Source organism: Montipora foliosa, chromosome 3 (assembly GCF_036669935.1).
Source record: "Montipora foliosa isolate CH-2021 chromosome 3, ASM3666993v2, whole genome shotgun sequence".
NCBI lineage: Eukaryota > Metazoa > Cnidaria > Anthozoa > Scleractinia > Acroporidae > Montipora > Montipora foliosa.
The window spans coordinates 36,083,393-36,108,392 of NC_090871.1; the positions used below are offsets into that span (position 1 = coordinate 36,083,393).

The 25,000-nt window shown below is 40.6% G+C and overlaps 3 protein-coding genes across 3 annotated transcripts in view; 2 read left to right on the forward strand and 1 right to left on the reverse strand.

Moving 5' to 3' along the window:
* LOC137997362 (endothelin-converting enzyme 1-like) overlaps positions 1-18,049 on the reverse strand; it is a 91,135-nt gene extending 73,086 nt beyond the window's left edge. The window contains exons 1-4 of the mRNA XM_068843310.1: positions 17,945-18,049; positions 16,292-16,550; positions 13,197-13,393; positions 1-257 (exon numbers count right to left, since the gene is read on the reverse strand). The exon at positions 1-257 is cut by the window's left edge and continues 1 nt beyond it. Coding sequence (XP_068699411.1) covers positions 1-257; positions 13,197-13,393; positions 16,292-16,550; positions 17,945-17,980 — 749 coding nt within the window. The 5' untranslated portion in view covers positions 17,981-18,049. The remainder of the gene's footprint in view (positions 258-13,196; positions 13,394-16,291; positions 16,551-17,944) is intronic.
* Positions 18,050-20,778: 2,729 nt separating this feature from the next.
* Positions 20,779-22,395, forward strand: LOC137995677 (uncharacterized). The gene has a single exon (XM_068841199.1). The coding sequence runs from the start codon at positions 20,779-20,781 to the stop codon at positions 22,393-22,395; it is 1,617 nt and encodes a 538-aa protein (XP_068697300.1).
* A 282-nt stretch (positions 22,396-22,677) lies between these two features.
* Positions 22,678-24,963, forward strand: LOC137995678 (uncharacterized). The gene has a single exon (XM_068841200.1). It carries the CDS (start codon positions 22,678-22,680, stop codon positions 24,961-24,963), a length of 2,286 nt encoding a protein of 761 aa, XP_068697301.1.
* Positions 24,964-25,000: the final 37 nt, after the last annotated feature.

The following is a 25,000-nucleotide window of genomic DNA, read 5'->3' on the forward strand; positions in this document are numbered from 1 at the left end:
TGGATGATGTTTACAGTGCTTTTCCGTGGATCGGCACCAACAAAGACGGAGAAAAACGGCGAAACTGAAAGTTTCCTTCTCATTAAAGCCAAGTATTTTACCATACTCCAGGTCTCCTGATCCCAGTCATTCAAGGAAATAGTCCAAGATCCATATTCTTGTATAAGGTCATTTAAAGGTTTTGCTCCTCGTCTGTTGATTGTCGTCGTGTCTACACATGACTTGTAGTAAGCAATCCCCTTTTGAAAGGATGTAAGCTAGAAAAGCAAAAAAACACAGCCTAATCATTCTAGCGAACACATGGTGATCAGCGGTCTTTCCCTGCACCAGGGCATCAAAGAAAGTCCAAAAAAAGTCCAAATCGGCCCCCTCACTCCCCACGGAATAAACGAACGCTTTCTTTTGAACATTATTTTTCTTGTTATCCCAGCCAAAAGTGTAACTCTATCTTTCACTGTATAAAGCGCATACAACCCTAATTGGCTCTGACGAAGGCTTTAACGCTCGAAACGGTCCGCTTTCAATTTACCATACTGATTCAACCCACAATCTCGGTCATAAATAGTTGTAAGACTTCGCTTGAACAACAAGTGAAGCGCATCAAAGCTATTAATAACGTACCTCTCCTCCTCCCTCCCATCAATGTTGCATTTACCGGTTGGTTTTTGCACTCCAACCCATAAACATCAACATTGAAGGAGGGGGGGGGGGGGGGAGGGGGGAAAATTGGCGTCTGTGTTACAACATTTGTGACCGAGACTGCAGTTGTCGCCACTGACTTTGCTTTATGTTTTAGTTTGCATTGCGGACCTATTTCGGGTCACGTGAAAGTTGTCCTCGTGTGTGTTAATCGCCATGTTGTTGAAATGTTGAGACTAAAGAAAAGGAATTTCAGCCCTCGAAGTTTTGTTTATTGGGCCGGATGGTAAGCCAGGGAAAGATTCGTGGTAACGGTTGACATTTTGTGGAAATGTATGGGAATTTTGATCTAATTTGGCGATCATGCCGAGCAGACGTCGCAATGTTTGGAAAATTCGGAAAACGGCCACTCGATGGAAGCAGGGTTGACTCTAATGGAGATGAGTCATTCAGAGATATCTTTGCAATCTATTTTGAGAAACAAGAGATCAACCTTTAAAAGAAAGATTACTCTTCATTTGAAGAATTTGGCAGCTTTCGTAGAACAATGTTGTAACAAAACGTGTTGAATATTTATCGTTTGTACCTGAAATTGAACACGATAAAGTACTTGAATTGTATGATGTGGAGGTTTTTCGAGTTAACGAAGCGTTAGATGAAGCACTAGTCCATTTGGAGGAGCGTGCGACCGAGGACGAGTCGGTATCGAGTTCGAGACTAAGTGTAAAATCAGTGAAATCCATAGCTTCGCGCCAGAATGGGGAGGCTTCAGTTATCGTTGTCGAAGCAAAAGCAGCAGCCGCTCAAGCGTACGGCAGAAAGCAAAAGAAAATTTTAAAAGAAAAGCTGCGAGCGTTTGAAAGTCAGGCTGAGCTGCAAAGGGAATCGTAGAAAGCTAAGGAAGATGCAAAGAGAGTTCGATGTTTGAAGAAGCGCGCAAAACAAGGCTACTGGAAGCCGAAGCAATTCGTCTGGAAGTTGAGGTTTAATCTTTAGAATTTGAAGAGAAACAAGGTCTAAAGGATTTCGAAGGAGATACTGATCCTATCCCCCCTGGACAATGGAACTGTTTTACCTACCAATGGAAGGCCCAATGCATACACATTAACGCCCAAACAACCAGCTGAGCCTCAGCAGCGAAAAGTCAAGTTTGGTAACTAAGAAGTGACTACGAATGGGGATCCATTAGCCGATCCAAGTGTCAGTACTATTGTTTTGAAGTTGTCTTTGGATTCGTTACCAAAGTTTGACCTTGACACCTTTATTGGCGACCCGATCAAGTGGAGTGATTGGAATTCAATGTTTCGGTCAATCATCGATGACGCAGAAATCTGTAACAACACCTAGAGAATGTTACTGGTAGAGCAAAGGATCAATAGCAGGCTATGATTACAGTGAAGACCTATATGCAGAAGCTCTTCAGACATTGGAATCAAGGTTGTGGTAAAAGCTCATTTGAACTGTCCACAGAAATGGAGTAAGCTGAGCGACGAGCGTTTTCAAGAAGTCCGGCGTTTAGCGGATGTTGTATCAACTGCTGCTAAAACCTTCAAGCGTCTTGGTTATACTGACGATTTACATGCTGCAAACATTCTGAATATGGTTGTTGAAAAGTTGTCTCCTTCTCTCTATTCCAAGTGGAAAGAGTATAAGAGGGACAAAGGGTTAACCTTTTAAACTTTGAGAAGTGGATTGAAGTCCAAGCTGATGTTCATGACGATTATGGTGCCCGAGGAAACAAGCCGCCAGTCACCAGTCACATCTGACTTGAAATTTAGAGGAAGAACTGCCAAATGTCCATTGGTCTACAGTACATTTTCACCATCTAATGGGATTCAATACTCGCCAAGAAAACACTCTCTGCCAAAAACAAGTGCTCGATCACCTTTAGTGTTATGTGCTATGAGAGATAAAGGGCATCACCAACTACAAAAATTTGCCCCAAGTTCAAAGCACTGTCTGTCCAAGAAAGATTGGAAAAGGTCAAGGAGTAAAGATTATGCTTTCGTTGTTTTGGAACACATTGGGCCAACAGGTGTGGGCCCACTAAACAGTGTGGTATCAATGGCTGTGCCAAACTGCACAATGTTGCACTTGTCGCTGACAACCGCAGTTCTGCTTCTCCTGATCACCACTCTGAAGTACCACCTAAAGAAAAGAATTCCCCGGTTCTTCCTGTGGACAACTCGGATATTATGCAGACTAGCAACGACACACAAGTCTTATTATAATTGATCCCAGTAACACTCTATGGACCTGGTGGACAAGTTTACACCCACGCCCTCATAGATCCTGGAAGTTCGTGCTCCCAGATTACAAAGGATATCGCCGATCAACTCGGTTTGGACGGCCCATCTGAATCCCTCAATTTGCTTGGTATTCAAGAAACTTCACATCTCAAACGAAAAGAGTGTCCTTAGACATTGGTCCTGTTAATGCACACACCGTCCGATACCCTGTTGAGAATGCATTGGTTGCTGAAAAACTGAACTTACCCCATGTGACAGTTAACACAAAAAGTGTTGAGTCTGAGTGGATTCCTTTGGTAGATTTTGGACTAAAGGATATGGATGGAGCAGACGTAGAGGTTGTGCTTGGTAGTGATGCCATAAAAGTTATCATCCCAAGGGAGGTACGTGAAGGTCCTAATGGCTCACCCTTTGGCATTAAAACTAAACTTGGTTGGGTGGTCACTGGCCATCTCCCAGGATATGCTCGCAATTCGGAGTTTGTTTGCTTTGTTCATGTCAATTCACCTGAAGAGGAACTGTACGAACTTGTGATGGCAGGTACGAAGTTGGCCTCATTTGGAAGGATGCAGCTACGTTTTGCCAGACAACAGAGCCCTCGCCAGAGAGCGCTTGGAATTGTCGGAGAAACGCCTTCAAAGAGATCCACAACTGAAAGGCAAGTACACAGAAACCATAGAAGACGACCTGCACAAAGGGTACACCAAGACGTCGGAGGAGCGAAAACTGAGACAACCTGTTGCACATGAATGGTACCTCCCACACCATGCTGTGATACACCCTCATAAACCCGGAAAGATTCGGCGAATTGGAGATGCAGCATCCCGGTATCAAGGAACGTCTTGGAATGATTGTTTATTGCCTGGACCAGACTTGTTGAATTCATTGGTTGCCAAAGGGTGAACCTTCATTGCGTTTTCATCAAGAGTTGATAGCGGTATCTGCTGATATCGAATCCATGTTTTTCCAGGTCGCAGTCCCTGAAGAAGACCAACCTGTCTTACGTCTCCTGTGGAGGAACAATCAAACAGATAAAGTGGAGGTCTATCAGCACGTTAGACACCTCTTTGGTGCCCGATGTTCACCTACAGGCGCCAATTTCGCACTTAGGAAGACAGCCCAAGACAATAAAGACTCTTTTACCTTGGAAGCTGAAGCTGTAATAACGAACTTTTACATGGATGACCTGTACCATCCTTGTCGGAGGCATGTTACCTACAACCTGGGTTGGTAAGGCTGCTCTCCTTTGTTGGATTCAATTTGACTAAGTGGATATCGAATGACAAAGATTTTCACAATGCCGTCCCCGAGAAAGAACGAGCGCAGTCTGTGCGAAGTATTGGAGATGGAGATACCTTGCCTACTGAGAGAGCTCTGGGAGTCACCTGTGATGTCCAAAATGACACTTTCATTTTCCGGATCAAGCTAAAGGTACTAGCAAACACCCGAAGGAACAATGTTAGTGTCATGCGTCTATCTTCGACCCTTTTGGTTTTGTAACTCCATATGTTCTCAGGGTGAAAATATCTCTTCAGTCTCTGTGGAAACTTTGTCAAGGCTGGGATGAGAGAATTCCAGGAGAATTTCTACAACAATGGTCTGACTGACAGAAGGAACTCGAGAAGTTGGCCGAGTTTTCCGTAACAAGGTTTTATCGCAGAGTGGCACCCTATCCTATGTCAATTCAGCTACACGTTTTTGACGATGCCAGCGAAACAGCATTTTGTGCCGTTGCCTACTTTCGGTTTGTGTATCCTGGTGGTTGGTTTCAGTGCGAAATCGTAGCAGCCAAGACTCGCGTCGCACTTGTTAGTTCGTTGGGCATTCCAAAACTGGAATTTCAGCCAGCATTGCTTAGTGTACAATTGGGCAATATGATCAAGAAGGAACACGATTTTGATATTTCCGCTGTCTACTTTTGGAGTGATAGCAGTGCTGTACTTGAGCAAATTCTTGGACAGTGGAAACGTCATCCCGTTTTCATTGCCAACAGACACTTCAGAACCAAATCAATGGCACCACTGCCCTGGCAAACCTAACCCAGCAGAAGATGGTAGTCGTGGCCTAAGAGCAGATGAAAGTCGCTTCTGAAAGCTGCTGGTTTAATGGGCCAACATTTCTTGTACTACCAGAAGACAAATGGCCAGAGGATGTTCCGCAAGCAAAACCTACCTTTGATCTAGCTGCTGATGCACCAGCAGAAGTTGTCCGGTTAGTTGAAGTTCCTTCGAGATTAAGCCCTCAGTTGCCGGATTTGTCAAGATACTCATTAATTAAAGTTTGCCGAATCACCGCTTATGTCCGAAGATTCATTCAGAATTGCAGAAGCAAACCAAAGGGCCAAGCGAAAACCGCTCTACTGGAAGTTCGAGAACTTAAGGAAGCAAAGGTAATGTGGATCCAGCCTGCCCAAAGAGAAGCGTTTTCTTCTGAAATCGCCAACATTGGAATTAGGAGACCAATTGGAGCCAAAAGTTGTTTGATAACCTTAACCCCTTTTTTGGATGGGCATCAAGTTCTCCGAGTTGGCGGGAGAATTTCTGATGCAGCCATTGCGTAAGATGTCAAACAACCCGCTATTGTCCCTCAAGACCATCACCTAATTACAAAATTTTGGTTTTATCAACGGAGTTGATAATGTAAATTGGCCACTGTGCACAGATTCTAAAAGCTGAGGTTTCGAGCGTTATCCCTTCGCCAGAGCGAATCCAACGACTCCGTCGATAAAACCAAATTTTTGTATACTACTTCCCCACCGACGCAGCTCCACAGATTCTTTAGAAACTACCCCCTTCATCACCTAATTAGTCGTCTTCCTTTTTTTGGATTGCCATAAGAAGCTCAACCATGAGGGTACAGGGCAAGCGAAGACAAATCAAGCCGCAACCCCCTTCAATGGCAAGCCTCCCAAAAGACCGTTTGCAAGTGGCTACACCATTCACAAAAGTTGGGTTTGACTATTTTGGGCCAAAAATTGTCAGTATTCCCGAAAGCACGAGAAACGTTATGGGTGTGTTTTCACCTGTTTAGTAACAAGAGCGGTACACCTTGAGGTGGCAAGGTAACTATAGACTGACTCATTCAACACATGGGTATCTGCGGCCTTTCCCTACATCTAGGTATGACAAAAAGCCGCACGAATCTGGAAGAAAAATTCATCTTCCAAATCGGCATCCAGAATCCCTGTACGGTGGTCAATTTACATTATCAACTCCGTTGATAAAACCCAATTTTTGTGACTGATTCATTAATGCTCTTAGAAGATTTGTGGCTAGGCGGAGCTCACAGTCAGACATATATTCCGATAACGGAACCAATTTTTGTAGGAGATGACCGCGAGATCAAGCAAAGTTTACAGCAATGGAACCAGTCAGAAATTGCGGACTTCCTGTCTCAGAAGCAGATTCAATGGCACTTTAACCTCCCAGGTTCGTCTCACTTTGGTGGTATATATGGGAGCGATTAGTTCAATCATGCAAGAAAGCTCTCAAAGTTTTATTTAATGGTCATGTGGTTAAAGAAACAGTCAGTCTTAGAAACAGCATGTGCAGAAACAGAGGCGCTTGTTTAATAGCAGACCCGAGGTTACTTCCTGTAGCAGTGATTTGAAAGCCATCACACCGAGCCACTTCCTTTGATTACCTCCAGGCTAGACTACTGCAGTTCTATTTTAAATGGTCTACCCAATACCACCATGGAGTTTCTAGTACGTGTACAGAAGGCAGCGGCAAGATTGATATCAAATAAAACTAAATTTCAACATATCAGCCCAGTTATGAAAGGCCTGCACTGGCTCCCTATAAAGAAGCGGATTGAATATAAGATCCTTGTTCTAACAATTAAATGTGTGCACAACCTCGCACCTGCGTATCTGACTGAACTTCTACACAGTCGTACCAACAAGGGAACTAGAGCTGATAATAAGAGTCTTCCGGTAGTACCAAAGGTTCAATTTTCGGTGGGCAAAGTTTCAGCTCTACAGTACCTTTTCTTTGGAACGAGCTGACTAACCACCTCAGACATGCTTCAAGTGTAGAAATATTTTAAAAAAAGTAAATGACACACTTATTTACAAAAATTTAGCATGTAATTTTACGTAAAGAACAATGTTCTAATTATTCATCATTATTTATAGTTATGTATATATCAACTTCATTATATTTTAATTTTTTTTGTACAATTATCTTTTTACAAAATTAATATATATTCAATTTATTTATCTATGTAAAGCGCTTTAGAATAATGCATATAAAGCGCTATATAAGTAAATTAAATTATTGCTATTATTTATTATTATTAATCACCATGTTGTTGAAATGTTGAGATTACAGAAAAGGAATTTCAGCTCTCAAAATTTTGTTTATAGGGTGTTTTACGCGACACCAGTTGATGAACCTATTTCTGTGTTTCTCTTCCTCACCGAGGCAGCACCACAGTTTCTTTAGAAAGTAAACCCATTTATCCATACTCTCGTTGAGACTACGTTTCTGATCGAGAAAAGGGCAATTTGGATACTCTTTTCTCTCCTTTTCTCCTGCCTGGCGCTTTGCACTCGTAAGGCTCACTTCAGACCAGTCATAACTTTGCTTTAAAAACACTTTTTGTGTAATGAAAGAGCAATTATGTTACCACTGAGCGCAACTGAGCGCAATATGTAGACCTAAAAGAGTGAAGTAGTATAACTTTAAGTCAGTGAATTATAGCACCGTGAACGGCCCTTTCGTTATCCTTCTAGGTATCGTCGGATAACACTCTACTTCACCTAGAACATCTGATAATCGCTGATCATCTAAAGCGTGTGGCTGGGGTAACGAAAATTCGTCCAGAAATTAACACAAATGAAGTAAGGGATAAATACGGAGAACGGAGGTATAAATCCATATACATAACATGGATTAATACTGGCCTTTGAGGTATTTTATGAATTATTTCTTGGTTTTTCATGATTTTATCCCAAACAAATCCTAAACAGATTTTTCTACGATATAAAATACACCTATCTATCTTAATATTGTAAAACTAAACTGAATTTTCTGCCGCTATTGCACCACCTATACTACTATGATCTAACAAACAAAGGAACCTCGCCTGTGATGTGTTCTGTTGTAAAGCACTTAGGAAGCGGATAGAACACGAAAGAAGTGAAGAGGAAACACAAGACGCAGTTGAGTGTTTTCTCTACTTCTTGAGTGCTCTATCCGTGTCCTAAGTGCTTTACAACAAAACAGATCACAGGCGAGGCTTCTTTGTCTGTTTTATAATAAAGAATTTCTTAATTTCCTAACGCATTCCGCTACAATTTTCGGAAAAATTTATTTTCCAAATCTTACGAGTGGCGTCTGCCGTGCATCTGTACTCTCATAAATCACGCTAAAACAGACCAATCACAATTCTTGTTAGAATGGTTCAAAACATTTAACTGGTTAAACGCGACCAAAGCTGTGAAAAACGGTTACGAGGTTAAGCAAAGGCGCTGGAATCGAGGGTCAATTCACAAAGCTCAACCTCCGTGCAACGACAGCAACTGGGGGACTGCAGAAAGGAATTCCATACAAGTTTGTCATGAAGCTCACCGGGCTTAGAGATGTTAGGTCTTTGCAAAATAATCAACGCTCTTATATTTCAAGTAAGATTGAGATTTCAAAGAAGTTCGACAGTCGTGAAGCTGGGTCATTACCCGCCGAGTCTGTTGCTCCCGAAAAGTTATTAATAAAACGTGAAGTCGAGTTAGACGAGCAAGAAGGCAGGTCAAATCCTCTTAAGGGATGTAATGAAGGGGATATGTCTGATTTTGGACTTTTAATCAGTGTACTTTCACAATTTCAAAAGACTTTAAATTGTAACAAATGGTTATTGAAATAAACAGAATCTTATTTTTTTGTGGAGATATTTGTTGGAAATTGAAATCAAAAGTTGTCCAGAGAAGGAATTTGATTTTGTCGTGAAGAACCAGGTTCGATTGAAATTTATTGCAATGAAAACTATCAATGAAAATTCATTTGCATAAATTTATCTGTTTAAATCCCTATCATTTTAATTCAACAGCCCCACTCTTTACTGCTACACTTTTTCACACCCTCCCGGGACTTTCAGGCTGTTGAATATTTATCAGATATGTAAGTTAAATACAGGTTGTTGAATAACAAACGAAAATGTGCCAATCGTGAAATAAGCGGCAGTTATCTACTTCCCCATCCTAACAACAAGAGAAACATCTTCCAGATTGAACACCCAACCGAGAGCGATTTCCCCCTTTCCCTATTAAACATCTGTTCTTCAGTTCCCAAATAAACAATGTCCATCTGTGTTTTATGCTCTAAATAACATACGGAAGATCCGCAAGTATCTTGAAAGTCACTCCACTGAACGATTGATCCACGCCTTCGTATCTTCCCGTATTGATAATCGCAACAGTCTGTTTTGCGGCTTGCCTGCTGCCGAGATCGCAAAACTAAAACGTGTACAGAATGCTGCCGCAAGGCTGGTGACTGAATCAAAACGAACGGAACATAATATGCCCACACTACGAAATCTCCCTGGTTACCCGTTGAACAAAGAATAAAGTTTAAGACCGCTCTCCTTGCTCTGCAATAAAGGCCTTCTTAAAATCCCAAAATCAAGAACATTCAGTTTTGACGATCGAATGTTCAGTGCGGCAGCCCCAAGATTATGGAACAGTCTTCCTGACAATTAACAACAGTTCCATTGATGACTTTAAAAAAAGTTTAAAACTTATCTTTTAAATTAGCTTTTTGATTTCCATATTCGTATATTTTTAGATTTATAAATATTTTTAATTTTTAACTATGTTTTAACCTGTATTTGTAAAAAGCATTGCGGCCTGCGTGACATGCGTTTTTAAGAACTAAAGTATTATTATTACTATTATTATTATTATTATTATTATTGTTATTATTATTATTATTATTATTATTATTATTATTAATATCATGTTGCATTTACTAGTATGGGGTTCCATAGTTCTAAAAAATAGTGCTCCAAAAATGCATTTAAACTTCGAGCCCAACAAACTTAAATTAGAGAATGGATACTTGAAAGTTTATTTGAACGGCGGATTTAAAACTTTCTAAGCGAAAGATCATTTCAGCTAAGGAAGTAACTTAACCTATGACTCGCCAAAGCGGACAAAAATACTTTCTCAAAATATATGACTTCTTCTGAATAGATAGTACTTGTTTCATCTTGATATTACTTGATGGTTACAAAATAAATAAACCATCTATTACATATTTTAACACTCTTGAACTTATTTCACACATTCAGTCTGCTTCACAGAAAGAAAAGTTGTCTTCAGATTAAACTGGGAAGAAAAATGGCAAAATATATCAAACTTCTTCTTCGTTCACATCAAACGTCTTATCGATTAGATTACTGAAAATCGATATCGAAATAGTGTCCAAACCCCGACAGATATGTTTGCTGTCAAATGAACATGGCTGGCAAAGACCAGCGAGGACGTTTTAAAATACTTGTTTTCCTTTTGCCGATTGCAATTGGCTTCGTTGTTAAATAACCAAGCGTTTGCACAAGCAACTCTTACCCCAGCAAAATTGCCGGCCGTTTCGATAGAAATCCGACGCAAACAAGAACGTTTTTCAAGCATAGCCGAAGCTGTGTAGTCAGCTTTCCGACCTAGTAAAGCTTCTTGTACGAAGCGAAACAGAATTATGACCTGCAAATTGGAGATAAGGAAGTACCTCTAAAGGACGTGGTCTTGATTTTCCAACTTGCCTAGCGGAATACTGAGGAAATAGACCTAATCGACTAACTCAATGTTGTACCCAATTCAATCTCCCAGGATTAAGATTCTTTGTGTGTTGTATTTGCACGCTAATGTAAATTCATATTTAAATGATATGGAAATACCTGGAAGAAAACGTTTTATTCCCAAAAGGTTTAAATTGAGTTAACCGATTTGGTCTGAAGATTGTTTTCACGAGACTTCACGGCGGCCATGTTGGTTTCTCTAAACAAAGGACAGCGGCCATGTTGGTGTCCCCAAATAATTCTCCGGGAATTTCATGCAAATCTTTTGTTTTGTTTTGGGGCAAAAACAAGGTTACTGATCAAGTTAGTGAAAACACTCTATAGACCACTTTCATAAATGGCGACCACTTTTACATTCTTTCGTAGCGGAGCTCCGCGCGCACCAAAGGCGCGCGCGCGCGGAGCACCATAGTTAAGAAAATACGGTAACCCATCGATACGAGAAAATTTGGTTTTGGTCACCGCACGACCGCACGTCCGTCCACCCCTCCATGTATGTCAATGTGACCAGTATCACGTAAGCATATCACGGGCTCAAGTTTAGAGCTCATCGAAGAGGCAATACTTCAGTTGACACTCTACCTAGTGTACTAGCATAAATCTTTGATATTTGACATCAATGTTATGGTCAATTGACACCTGTCAAAAAAGGTATCCGCTGACCAGTATACGTGACCATATCGCGGGCTCAAGTTGGACCTTATAAAGATCAGCTGTTTTTTTAAGTTGACCTCTGACCAGAGACTGGTTGTTGATTGGATAGCAGGCTCAAGTCAGGTCAGATACTCACACCTGAGCATAAGAGAGGCGTAATTTTTCACGCTCTTTCTGTGGCTCGACGCGGCTACACGGCTATGCTACGTCATCAAAAGCTCTTGACAGTCGATGCTTTTCGTGTTCAGGTACGGTTTGGAAAATATTATTTTCTTGCATTTTTCGCTGGTTTCATTCCAGGTTTGACATAATATAGCTGTGGTCAGGCATGACACACTGGTGGCTACGTAGTTATTCAAGTCAAGCATTGGAGGGATATAAACTTAAAGCTGAGTGTGTATTTTTAATTTGTTTAGTACTGCTTTTTGCTCTGAATTGCAATTTTTGGCATAAGTCTTAAGATTTTTAATTTTTAATCCAAGAAGGTTGCAAGATGCCGAAAGAAGAGAGAAAGAGAACGAGAACGACAAAACGGTATACCAGTAATAGCTCAAACTTGGTGGAAGAAGTTACTCCACAAATTCCTTTCTTGGACACTAAACCGTTTCTATTTCTACGGATGAGTTATTTCAAGTGGATTCATATTTCTTAAAAGTGGTTTAGGCGTTTTTCTCTTTGTTCAGGAATGAAACTCGAATTTTTATTCTCAACTGGAATTAAATAACAATCATCTGTACTCTTTTTGGACAGAAATAATTGATCTGTTGCTGGTTTGTTTGGCTTTAAAATGCGAGCGAACAAGAGGTTTTTTTTGCTCCGTTTGCATTACTGTTTTTCGATGTGCCTTGACAGTTACAAGAAAATTTTGTGCTTATGTTGTAAACATGTAATTGCAATGAGTTCTCGTAAAAGTAAGAAGAAATATCACCAGCTTGTGTCTTCAGAAATTTGTTTAGAGCCCGTGCAGGCAATTTGTTAGAGATCTTATTTGAAGTTTGTCTTTCTAGCCGATTCTGGTTCTAAGCCCAGCTGGCGTGTTTCAATGAAATACATCAAAACGAAATGATCTCGTTTTCAGAGATAGAGTGGAATAAGGCCCGTTTGAAACGTCGCATTTTACATGTGCCGAATCTAATGCAAATGAGGGAAAACAATAGATTTTTCTCATTTGCATTAAATTCGGCACATGTAAAATGCGACGTTTAAAATGGGCCTAAAGTACATCAATAAAACTCCTTGTTTGACCTTGAGCCGACAAAGACGATCTGTCGTATCACGAGCTATAGTACGTCTGTGATTTCTAATTTTAGCGTGATTCCCATTCGCTGGCTTTTGACAGTCGACTCTGAAATGGCTTCTTTCCTTTTTCGTTCGCTTGCTGAGGATTTGCTTGATTTCTTTTAAAACTCTTGGGATTCATAAAAAATTAATTGCCTAACTGGTGAATTCGACAGTAAATTTCAATGGAAAAACCGACATCACACTCATCCGCTCGTGATTCATACGATGAGCCGTTGAAATTAATATCAACCATGGAATTCACTAGTTAGGCAGCGAAGAAAACGACATAATTAAGCAATATCCGGGAAAATCAAAACGCGGACAATTCTAAAGCCTTTTTATTTTCATTAATCCTACAGCCAGTAGGAATAAACAACCCGGGAGCTCCGCTTTTAGGCTTGGCTAAATCTATATATCATTTATGTTAATTAGACCTACTACCCCCATTTTGAAACAAATATTCTTTTGAAATTTTCTCGTCGTAGCGAGGATAGAAATGTTTATTAGCATGATTTAAAACAAAGTCATTTTAATTCGAAGTCTCGAAGTCATTTTAATACGTGTTTATAGTACATCATTTTGTACCTTAGAATACTCGGCATGAATCTCTTTATTATGCAGAACGTCACGTACAAACTCGTTGGCTTCCTCCTCCAATTTGGTAAACTGATTCCATATTAGCGTGTTCTTGGGAAGAGGATTTCTTTTTATCCATCCTCCACATGCGTAATTATAAAAGTCTTCACAAGGATCAATTCTTGGATCTAAGGAACTGAGCAGCTCTTGAAAGGACAAATCGAACATTAATAACAAACATTCAATAGAAAAGGCCAGGACATTATAACTATTACAAACAGCTCTCAAAAGTGGTTCAGAAAACAATAGGAAAGAATGAAGACAATACAAATGCATCCTACACCGATCCAATGAAACAAGAGGTTGTCATAAAGAGCTGTTCGGTAAGGTATCTGAAATGTTCGATCTGTCAGAGGTAGACGCGCATGAACTGTATGGATAATTACGGCGTTTCAACAGTAATGTGGCCTGCAAACGCAGACACGCGTGTTTCAGGCGGTCGTTCTCTCCCTCGAAAAATAGCGTCTGCGGACACGAGCTGCTAAGCGATTTCTATGACGTAACTTTTCCTTTTTTGGTGAGCATTCACGTTGCATGAGAGGAGATACAGTCGGTTGATGTCCGCGCGATTCGTGTCATCGTAGTTACTAGCGAGATCATTAGCTGTGGCCTCCAGAGAAGATTCCTTGCGGTGGAACGTGAGAAGCTACAACTAGCTGCAGCACGAAATGCTATAATCGACTGATACGACACAAGAATGCAGTACGAGATTGAGGAAGAAATTGACAGACAGTTTGACGGTGATATTCCACTTCACGTTAAAGGGAACCTCCACTAAAACAGGAATTTATCTTTAAAATAGTTAACATAATGCTCACAATCAAAATTGTTCGAACGTTTTCCAATCGGAGTGCTTGTATTCGAAATAAATAAATTTTAAAAACGGTTGTTTTGGTTTTCAAATTCCCGGGCGCCGCCATCTTGAATAATTGTGACGTGTCATGGTTGCCCTATTGTTTTAAAACAAAAGCTCTCTGTGCAAATACAAAAGAGCAACCAAAACACGTCACAATTATTCAAGATGGCGGCGCCCAGGAAATTTTAAAACCAAAACAAGCGTTTTTGAAATTCATTTATTTCGGATACAAACGATTCCATTGGAAAACGTTTGAACAATTTTGATTGTAAACATTATGTTAAATATTTTGAAGTTGTATTCTTGTTTTAGTGGAGGTTTCCTTTAAGAGATTGGCTAGAGATTAAAGCAGCACACCGGAGGCGAAGAAATATCTGAGTTTTGGTGACACTTCCACGGATGTCCCGCCGTCTACTCGTAAAGTACAAGCACGCAGTAAAATGACCCCGAGCGCCCTTATAAGCTCCGGAATATGTATCAGCCTGATTGCGTCGGGGATCTTAGCTCTTCACTGATCCTAGCTCTTGTTTCAAGTTGCAGCTCCACAACCACAAAACTTCGTTTAAAAAGCCGTTGGAATTCAGTTTGCAAGGGAAGCCAAATGTTAACTTCTCCCTCTATCAACACCCGCTTTGTAAAGTGGAAACTCAAGGCGCTTAACTTGAAAGTATTGTCTCTTCCAGAATTGGGACAAAAAGAGGCCAAAGGGGATCTTACTGTAGAATATTCAAGTAAAACACTGAAGAGAATTGGTAATGGGGAAATCACAATCACAATATTTTATGTAATGTTTAAAAAAAGAGCAGCAGTATTTTATCGGGTTAGGGTTAGAACACGTGCTGCGAGTTTTTTGAACGGCTTCAAAAACATTCAACAACAGGCTAGCGTGTCCCTCGGGAGTCCGAACAGAGATTCAAATTGTGAGGAGAAGATATTAGCATACAAGAAAAACAAGTGAACCTTATAAGCCGTATGGTAATTTCAAAAGCATGTTTTTTTTCCCTTCAGTCCTTTTTTCGTTGCAGTCGGTGGTTGAAGAACGTTGTTTAAAAACGGTACGTAAGAGAAAGTTGAAAGAATTTAAACTGCCGATGAAGAAAAAGCCTTGTTGGAAATATCCTTTTCAAAATCAACAGATATGTCACAAATTGGTCTTTCAATAGTCGCACGGTGGCAGAATGCAAGGCTGAACAAACAAGCAGCTAACGAAGAAGCAGGGTTCCACGTGAAACGGGAAAAAATGCGAAGCCTAGATACAAACATTACCATGACGGTAGAGTCGTTGAATTCTTTGCTTGACAAATTTGAAGAATTTTGGAAGGTAAAAGTATCCGCCAAGAAGTTTGTAATGGTTGAAATTTCGGACTATTTTATAAAGAGCACAAGTGATCTTTATATAAAGATTTCTAGTGATCTTTATATAACGATCACGGTAATCATATTTTCATTAATAATTCAGTGATAATTTCATTGTTTACGTATTCTACCCCGATTTTCCCCGAGACCGAAATCAAAACCCTCTCTGGGCTTTTCAGAATGATCATTCTATACCGGCTATAAAGATGTATGCACGTGACTGATTTCTGTCATCTGAGAGGATAATAGGCTCATAAATTATTAATGAGTTTTTTTAAAAACTCAGAATAGCACCGCACAGGCGAGCATTAAACACCACAAGCAAGGCCTAATAAAGTAAGGACCTTCCAAGTCGTTTTTGTAAATTGACGAAACCATGGGTCATACCTGATCGCACGCTCCTTGGTGGCTACTTGAAATCGAAAATCTCGCAAACTTTTCGTATTGCATCCTCCATATGCCCCACATTTTCCGCCATCGTTTAACGAATGTTTACGTGGACAACACGCAAGTACTTTGCATGTTGCCTGTGCGTTGGTTCTGGAGATTTATGAGCCTAACGCTAAGAATTTCACTTTACAGAAAATCACTTAGCAGTTCTTGTCCGCAGACGCTATTTTTCGGGGGAGAGAAGCGATCCCTGGAAATACGGCTGCGTTCGCAGGCTAATCACCAAACGCCCGCAAGTAAATCTCGTGCCCTGATGACGTAAAAGCGTGCAACTTATGGCTCTAAGGAAAGAATTGCGTTTTGTAAAAATCTTAACTCAGTGTGAATACACTTTAAAAGCTATATAGCTATCCCATGTATAAATAACTGATGTTTTAGTTACCTGAAGAGGTAAGAACACAATCCCTTGTAATGCACGGGTAGAATGCAGACTGGTCGGTTTTTGTCTGTGAAGTTGATTTTGATCGTTTAATGTGAAGAACTCCAATCACAACCGCCAAGGTAATCAAAATTGCGATCAGAAAAGCTATAAAGCAAATTAAGAGCTTTTCTCGTTTTGTGAGTTTCTTGAGATCATCAATCTTTTGAGGTTCCGTGGTTATCAGCAATTTTGTAGAAGCTGGTGAAGATTCAACATCTCGCTGTGTTTGTGAAGGAAGAGAATTATACGCAGATGAGAAAAAAATTGTTGACACATTACACCATATAGGAATGTAAAGATGAATGCAGATCAGGCTACATTTATGCATTCTTAAAATAAAAATATCGCAACGAGGCTATCAAACGAATCTAGTATGTGTTAGTTCTGTACTCGAGTTTGCCCCTCTTTTGCTACTCTCTCAACCTAGTAGAAAGTTATTTCATGATTAAAGATAGAATAAGGAGACCACTTAAACTGTCCACTTTATTCAGCATTGCCAATAATCTGCGCTATGGTGATCTATGATACCCTCTACGACTAATCCTTTCCATAGGAACACAACGTTTTGTCAATACTAAATAACGACTTTTGTTAACTAAATATGTTCACCTGCGTTCTGCTGTCGACACCTTTTAAACTTAGCAAAAACTGTTCATAAATTAATGAAGACAATTAATCAATTTCATTAATTTAAAATTAAAAGTGACAACCTATTAGGTGGCAAATGACTCGAGCACTCTATTAATTAACCGAAGTATTAAGGCACAGTCCTCTAAAGCATTGAAAAAAGCATTAAAAGCAAGGTGAACACAACGTAACAACACCGAACCTGGGTGGCCATCTCGTCACGCATGGTGCGTTGTAAGGATGACGACAATTAAGACCCTTAGTTATCGTTTAAAGGTCTCGTTTTTTTTCTAAAGATGACGACAATTAAGACTCTAGTTACCTTTTAAAGTATCCACGTGGAAAACTAGAAATTTGCATGAAACGGTCGTATAGTTCACGAGGAGCCCGGCCTTGGTTGAAGCGCGTGTTAATTGGCGGTAATTTCATAATCGTGTTCAAACAAAAATAATCCGAATAAATTATGTGTTCTGTTTGAGTAACTACCTCTTTCAAAATCATGGCTTCAACGTCACGACAGTGCTTTTTCTTTCTCTCATTTACAATATTGCAGCAATATTCTGACGTCCCACATAAGAGGTAATCCCATGTTTTTGTGGAGAACCAGTTCCAATCAATTCTTCTGCAGCATGCGGTTAAAATGTTCGATATTTTTAACTGTATACTTTTAATCGATGGTCACTGTGCTATAGACCAAGGAAGTTAGGTTCTTCTCTTTCTCGCATACTCGTCCTGTATTGCCAATGCAACAGCAGGTTTTTAGGTTTTATGTTAAATTTTGCATTCTTATTCAGCTACTGTGATTTGAACTGACGGTATATAAATGCTCCTGACAGAGATTACTAATAACCGGTTTAAAATGGCGTTCTAGGCGATGACATTGTTTTCATAAACAGATGGCATGCCGCAGCATTTCCTTTTGGTATCTGGTGAAACGACGAACAAACACACTTACAAACAGACACAAGCGAGAAATTAACAACTTACATGTTTCTCCGCTGAAGAAAACTCAGCACACTCCATTCCTGCTTTAATATTTGCGTAATTGAAGTCAATTGCTTTATATTGCGGGATACTGCAATTGTATTTTGCATTGCTAATTTAGCAATCAGTGCATTAACATAAATGCACCATTGCGTCTAGCCATAAACACTCACATGTCACTCAAGCTTACGTTCACTGAAAGGTATTAAATGCTCTTCTTAAGTAGTTTATATTTAATACAAAGGTTCTAAGGAAATGCAAATTTCTCAATCAAAGTTACTATTATTTTAAAAATATAGCCACACTTTTGAGTTTAAGGAACATGTTTCGGTTTTTCAAAGATCATCATCAGTCGTAGTGAGCGTAACAGTAAATTTTTAATAAGATGATCCGTATATATATAACTATCAATACAATGATTCAAACTAACCAACAATATTATAGAAATACAACTGACATAACGGTAACACTTTAAAAGTGTAATGCTACAGAAAGCGCGCGCGCTGAGCACCATGGGTAAAAAAATTGGTAACCCATCTGTGCGAGAAAATTTGGTTTTGGTGCCGGTACGACCGTACGTCCGTCCACCACTCCATGTATGCCAATGTGACCAGTATCACGTGATCATATCGCAGGCTCACGTTTAGAGCTCATCCAATGACCAATGACCAGGCATTGGTTTTTCGATTGGATCGCAGGCTCAAGCCTGGTTAACTGGCAAACATTTTTCGAGCGCTTTCTGTGCCCCGCCGAGGCTACACGGCCATACGGCGTCAACCAAATCTCTCAACAGCCGACGCTTTTCGTGGTCAACTGGAAATCAGTTTGGAAAATATATTTTTCTTGCTTCTTTCGTCGGTTTCAATCCAGGTTTGACATACATAGCAGTGGTCAGGACCACCGGTGGCTACGCAGTTCTTCAAGTCAAGCATCGGGGGGATATAAACTTAAAGCTGAGTTGTGATTTTTAGTTTGTTTAAAGCTGCGTTTCGGCATATCTTTAGAATATAAGGTCGCATGATGCCTGGAAGACCTATGACAGAAGAACAGAAACGAAAGAAGAAAGAAAGAGAACGAGAACGACAAAACAGTATACCAGTAATAGCTCAAACTTGGTGGAAGAAATTACTCCATAAATTATTTTTTTGGACACTATTTTTACGGATGAGTTAGGTCAAGTGGATTCGTACTTTTAAAAAGTGGTTTAATCTTTTTTTCCTTTGTTCAGGAATGAAACTCAAATTTTTAATCTCAAAAATAACAATCATCTGTACTCTTCTTGGAGAGAAAAAGAAATAGTTGATTTGTTTGCTTGTTTTGCTCTTAAAGGCGAGCGAACAATTATGTTTTTTTACTCCGTTTGCCCACACCGTAACTGTTTTTCGATGTGCCTCGACAGTGACACTGAGAAAATTTATGTTATAAACACGTAATAGTAATGGGTTTTCGTAAAAGTAAGGAGATATATCGCTAGCATGTGTTTTCAGAAGGTTATTTCAAGCACGTACAGGTAATTTTTTGGAGGTCTTGTTTGAACTTCGTCCTTTCTTGGTTGCCGTATTTTGCTGATCCTCGTTCCAAGCAAAGCTGGCGAGAAATGAAATACATTCAAGTGTGAATGACCTAGTGGTACATCAATAAAACTCTTTTTTTGAGCTTGAACTGACAAAATTTCTTAACACCGATCTGTCACATCACGAGGTAGTACGTTTGTGATTTCTAATTTTAGTGTGATTCCTATTCGCTGGCTTTTGACAGTTGACTCTGAAATGGTTTTTTCCCTTTTCCGTTCTTTTGCTTAGGATTTGCTTGTTTCCTTTTAAAACTCATGCGATACTAGTTAGGAAATGATTTTTTCTAAAGAAAAAAAGCGAAGAAATGATTTAATTAAGCAGTAACCAGAAACACCAAAACGCGGACAATTCGAAAACTTTTTATTTTTACTAACCCTACAGCCAGTAAGAAAAAAACAGCCCGGGAGCTCTGCTCTGTTTGTTGAGTTCGGGTTTCAACCGTTCAAAATGGCAGCTCCCCTTGATTTTACGTTGATAGAAAGAGGTAGCATCATCAATAATTTTGAAGCAAGAAACATCACAATTATCCCAACAATTTTTAGAAATACTGAGATGCTTGAAATATGAGAATTTTTATCCCGAATAAGGTGGTTTCACCAACGTAGCAAGCATCACAGGTCCCACAAGTAAATTTGCACACATCACGTGATTTGAGAGAATCCGGAATAAAGTCCTTTGGACTAAACGTGTTGCACAGTTTGAATGGAGAGTGATTCGCACTTCGCGCGTTAAGTTATTTCGCTTACTGGTTTAATGTATGCAACTATTCTTGCAATTTATTTATCACAGCAAGTTTGCGTGAGTTGAAAGGTGACAACTAATTAGAAATTCAGAAATATATGAATCGACACCGTACTGCAAACGCGCAAATCGCTTTTTTACTTACCTCCGATCAAGAACGTTAAAGACAGTCAACAGAAGAAATCAAACCATAAGATCGTGTAGATTAGAAGATACAAATTGTAAGTATATATTCACGAAATCAGTTCCATTTCTTTTTAGCCTATCTTCGGCATTCTAAAACATTAATCTACTTGTGTAATATTTTTCTTTCAGTCGACTAGTTCAACGACTTATCGAGCAGCTAGTACGGATAAAAGTCTAAAACTCTACAGGGTCTTGGCGTGATCCTGCCATAAAATAGTGCCTCGAACGTAGGTGCGATTCAGTCGAAATTTGTCCAGAGGATCCCGCCAAATCAATGCTGTAAATCATCCACGCCGAAGATACCGAATCTCCGAACTTTGCATCGAGCCTACAAAGATGCCGCCTAAAGTAGACGCAAGGACCCTTGCAGGGAAAATGGAAAACGCGGTAACGATCTTCTACGAATTAATAGAAGAATTTGAAATAATCTTTTCAGTGAGGCCAGAGTTAAAAACCTTAGAGGCAGCATTCAATCAAGTGGAGACAAGATACAGGTTCATCAAGAAGCAACAAGAAACCATTTTAGACAGATTGGTTGATGAAGGTATTACCGCAGAGGAGGAACCATTGTTGACAACAAAGAAACTTGGAGACAAAGTAAAAGCTGATTTCCTAAATCAGATTGCCTTAAAATTTGCTGCCTATCAAAAGGAACAAGATTCCACGGAAACGTCTTCAAAAGACTCTGAAACGTTAAAGACCTTGACAGCTTCAATGTCATCCATGACATCAGCAGTGACGGAAATTGCGGACACCTTAAGGTCAAAACCAAACACTAGTGGTCTGCAACGATTACCGGTACCAACATGGGACGGCAGTCGCAGATCCTATGCTACCTGGAAAAAAGAATTCAATTATTGGATGAAGAAATACGATCAAGATAAAGATGAACAACTGCAACGGTTCCGAAATGCATTGCCGAGAGGATCGTGGTGGTCTGACCAGGTAAAAACTTGCAAAACCATTGATAGCGCGTGGAATATATTGGACACAGAATTTGGAGACAAACGTAAACTAATGGACGAACTGCTCCTCGAAATAAATAGCCTTAAGCCCGTAAAACGAGACTCCAGGTCGTTCACGCACTTCGCCACGACAATATCATCCTACGCGAATGATATGGAAGATAATGGATGTCCGGTGTTGGAGTCTTCGGAAGCGCCATTTCTTATGTCTCAACTTTTGTCCAAGCTCGATCCGAACGATAATTCTCATTTTGGAAGAGAAATGAAAAGAGAAGGTAAAGAGGAAACTGTCAGTAACCTCATCACCTGGTTGCACGTAGAAGCAAGTGTCCGCTCAAGAGGCAAGAATAACACCGTGTCTGAAGACAGAAACGAGAGTCGCCGATACAGGACCCCAAGGAAAACTGAGAACAATGCCGCACGTGGCGAAGAACCCGATGATGACACCTGTCCACTTAACTGTAAAACAAAACATCACCTCGCTGCCTGTCCTGTGTTCCAGGAGTCAGCTATCAGTCAGAGATGGGAGATTGTAAAGCAACTTTGGCGATGTCGTAAATGTCTTAGAAAGCATCATACAAGCAACTGCAGGAAACCAGACGGTTCAACATGCGACAAATGCAGAAAAAGTCATCACCGATCTCTTCACAATGAAAAGATTGGTGAAACAAGGTCAAATCCAAATCCAAGAGCATCTTCTTTCCAAAGTCAGTGCCAGGCCCCCTCGAGTACATCAAATGGTAACATCCAAGAAAATGCTGTTCATCACAAAGAAAAGTTAAAGCTCATGACTGGTTTGTGCCCTGTTCAAAAAGTTGGAGTCATGAACGGAAACGGAGAATTTGTTGAAGTCCTTGCGATGTTAGACTCTGGATCCAATACCAGTCTTCTCTCAAAGAATGCAGCCAGACGACTTGGGTTGAGTGGATCAGCAACACATCTGACCATGAATTTGGCTGGTGGGAAGAAGAAAAGTGAAGCATCATAGATAATCGACATCACTGTTGCCTCACCTGCTGACGAGGATATTAAGAAGACCCTTCAAGTGTACACTGTTACAAGGCCCTGCAGTAAAGCAAAAACGCTTTCCAAAGAATTAGTGCGACACTACCCTCATCTCAAGCACGTTTGTGATAAACTACACCTTTCGGGTGGCGCCATAGATCTCCTTGTCGGTACAGACTTTGTAGAAGCCTTCATTGATATTCACACAGTGTCCGGAGAGCCAGGGGAACCTGTTGCGAAACGAAACTGTTTTGGTTGGTACGTTATGGGACAGTTTGAAAAGAACAACTCTACTACTTCAGAAATTCAGTTGGTTGAAATCAGAACAGCAAATGTCGTAGACGACATCAAAGAACTTCCTCACCAAGATCTCCTTGTAGTCAAACAAACCAACCTTTGTACGTGTAGCGAAAACGAGATACGCGAAAGCAAGTTCGTTAAGTCCCTCGCAGCCTCAACTACCCTGGTTGACGGAAGAATACAAGTTAAGATGCCCTGGACGGAAGCGGGCCCTCCCAAACAAAGTAACTATGGCATCGCACTGAAAAGGCTGTTTTCCACGGAGAGGTCATTCCAGAAAAAGGGGTGTCTCGATGTTGTCAATGAGGAAGTCCAAAAGCTTCTAGAGCAGGACTACGTGATTCAAGTCTCTCCTGACCAGATTGATCACAGCAAGCCTGAATGGTACTCACCCTTACAAGCCGTGTTAACACCGGAAAGAACAACAAAAGTTCGACTTGTCTTTGACTCATCTTCGAAAGGTCACGACGGTTTGTCCCTTAATGATTACCTAGAGAAAGGGCCAAACTACATCAACAGTCTCCTGGATGTTTTGGCAGTATGGAGATGGAACGAAGTAGCCTTTATCGGCGATATACGCAAAATGTTCAATCAAATCTTGGTTCATCCCGACGACCAGGTTTTTCACAGGTTCCTTTGGAGGAGTAAGATTAGCAACTCGCCAACAGTATACCAATGGCTCAGGTTGAACTTTAGAGATAAGCCAGCTCCCGACATAGCAACGAATGCCATCAACACACTAGCAAAGATATCTCAAGCCGAGTTCCCAGAAGCATCAAAAGAACTTCAAGACCATATGTACGTGGATGATATCGGAAGTTCCAAAGCAACTACAACGGAAGCAAAACAGATTATCAGCGACATTGACGCCATTCTTAAGAAAGGTCATTTCCAGATAAAAGCTTGGCATTCAAACCGTGCGGAGATCGACCAGTCCAACGGTGAACGCTGGGCAGATCTTCTTGGTCTAAGATGGGATAAACAAACAGACAAGTTTTCCCTGAAAAGGAACAAACTCGACCAGATGGACCTTTTGACAAAGAGACGTTGCCTGGGTCTTATTGGACAATTGTGGGACCCAATCGGTCTTGTGATGCCGGTAGCTATTAAATTTAGGATCGACTTGCAGGACTTATGGCATTCAGGCTACAATTGGGACGAAACCTTACCTACAGCAGTCAAGACCAAGTGGATGGAGAATTTGCAAGCCATGAATCACCTCTTAACAGTCGAATTCGATTGCAAGTTAAAACCAAGCCAAGCGATTGGGGTACCACAAATTCATCGATTCTGTGATGGTGGCGAAAAAGCTTACGGAGCGGTCATTTTCCTCCAATGGGAGTTAAAGAACGGAAGTTACAAGTGCATTCCTGTTTTAGTCAAGTCCTTCGTAGCCCCACTAAAGAGAAAAACGATTCCGAGACTGGAGCTCATGGGCTGTTTAACACTTGCAAGGATATATGAAACTTGCAGAAAGTCTCTACAGTTTGCGAACATCCAAGACAGCAAGAGGATCTTCTGGGTGGACTCTTCTACTGTCCTTTCTTGGATTAAGACCCCATCACGTCAATTCAAACCTTTCGTATCAAGTCGAGTAGCAGAAATCCAAGAAACTGTTGGGGTGGAAGACTTCCGATACATCAGGTCAAAGTTCAATCCAGCCGACATTCTCACTAGAGGAATAGAGCCATCACAACTCGAAGACTGGATAAAGGGACCCTCTTTCCTGCAGTTACCCGAAGGACAATGGCCTAAATTTGAAGCTAAAGCCCCCATCGAACCTACAGCAAAAGCTGGTGTCTTGATGGAAGTGAAAATCGAGAAGACTAAAACGCCAATGCAACACGACTCGGAAGCAGCCATAGCCGAATTTGAAACCAAAGTTGATCTGGATAAGTCTGAAGAAGATACTAACCCCGTTTTTCATCAACTGTTGAATACCTGTTCTACATTTTCAAAGATACGGAGAACACTCGCTTACGTTCGCCGATTTATTCAGAATGCGAGAAAAAAGAATGTTAAGACAGGTTCAATCACTGTTCAAGAATTGCAAGGCTCGGAGAAACAGCTATTCAAGTGGAGTCAGGCACACCTAGATCCCTCTGTCATTGACAAGAAATTAACTCCGAAGCTGGACGAAAACGGATTACTTCGAGCTCATGGACGACTCGAAGATGTCGCTGCCACAAGAATTAAGAAACCCAGTTATCCTCCCACGCGATCACCCTCTTGTCATCTTGCTATTACGTGACCTCCATGAAAGACGCGGACACTGTGGGTACAAAAGC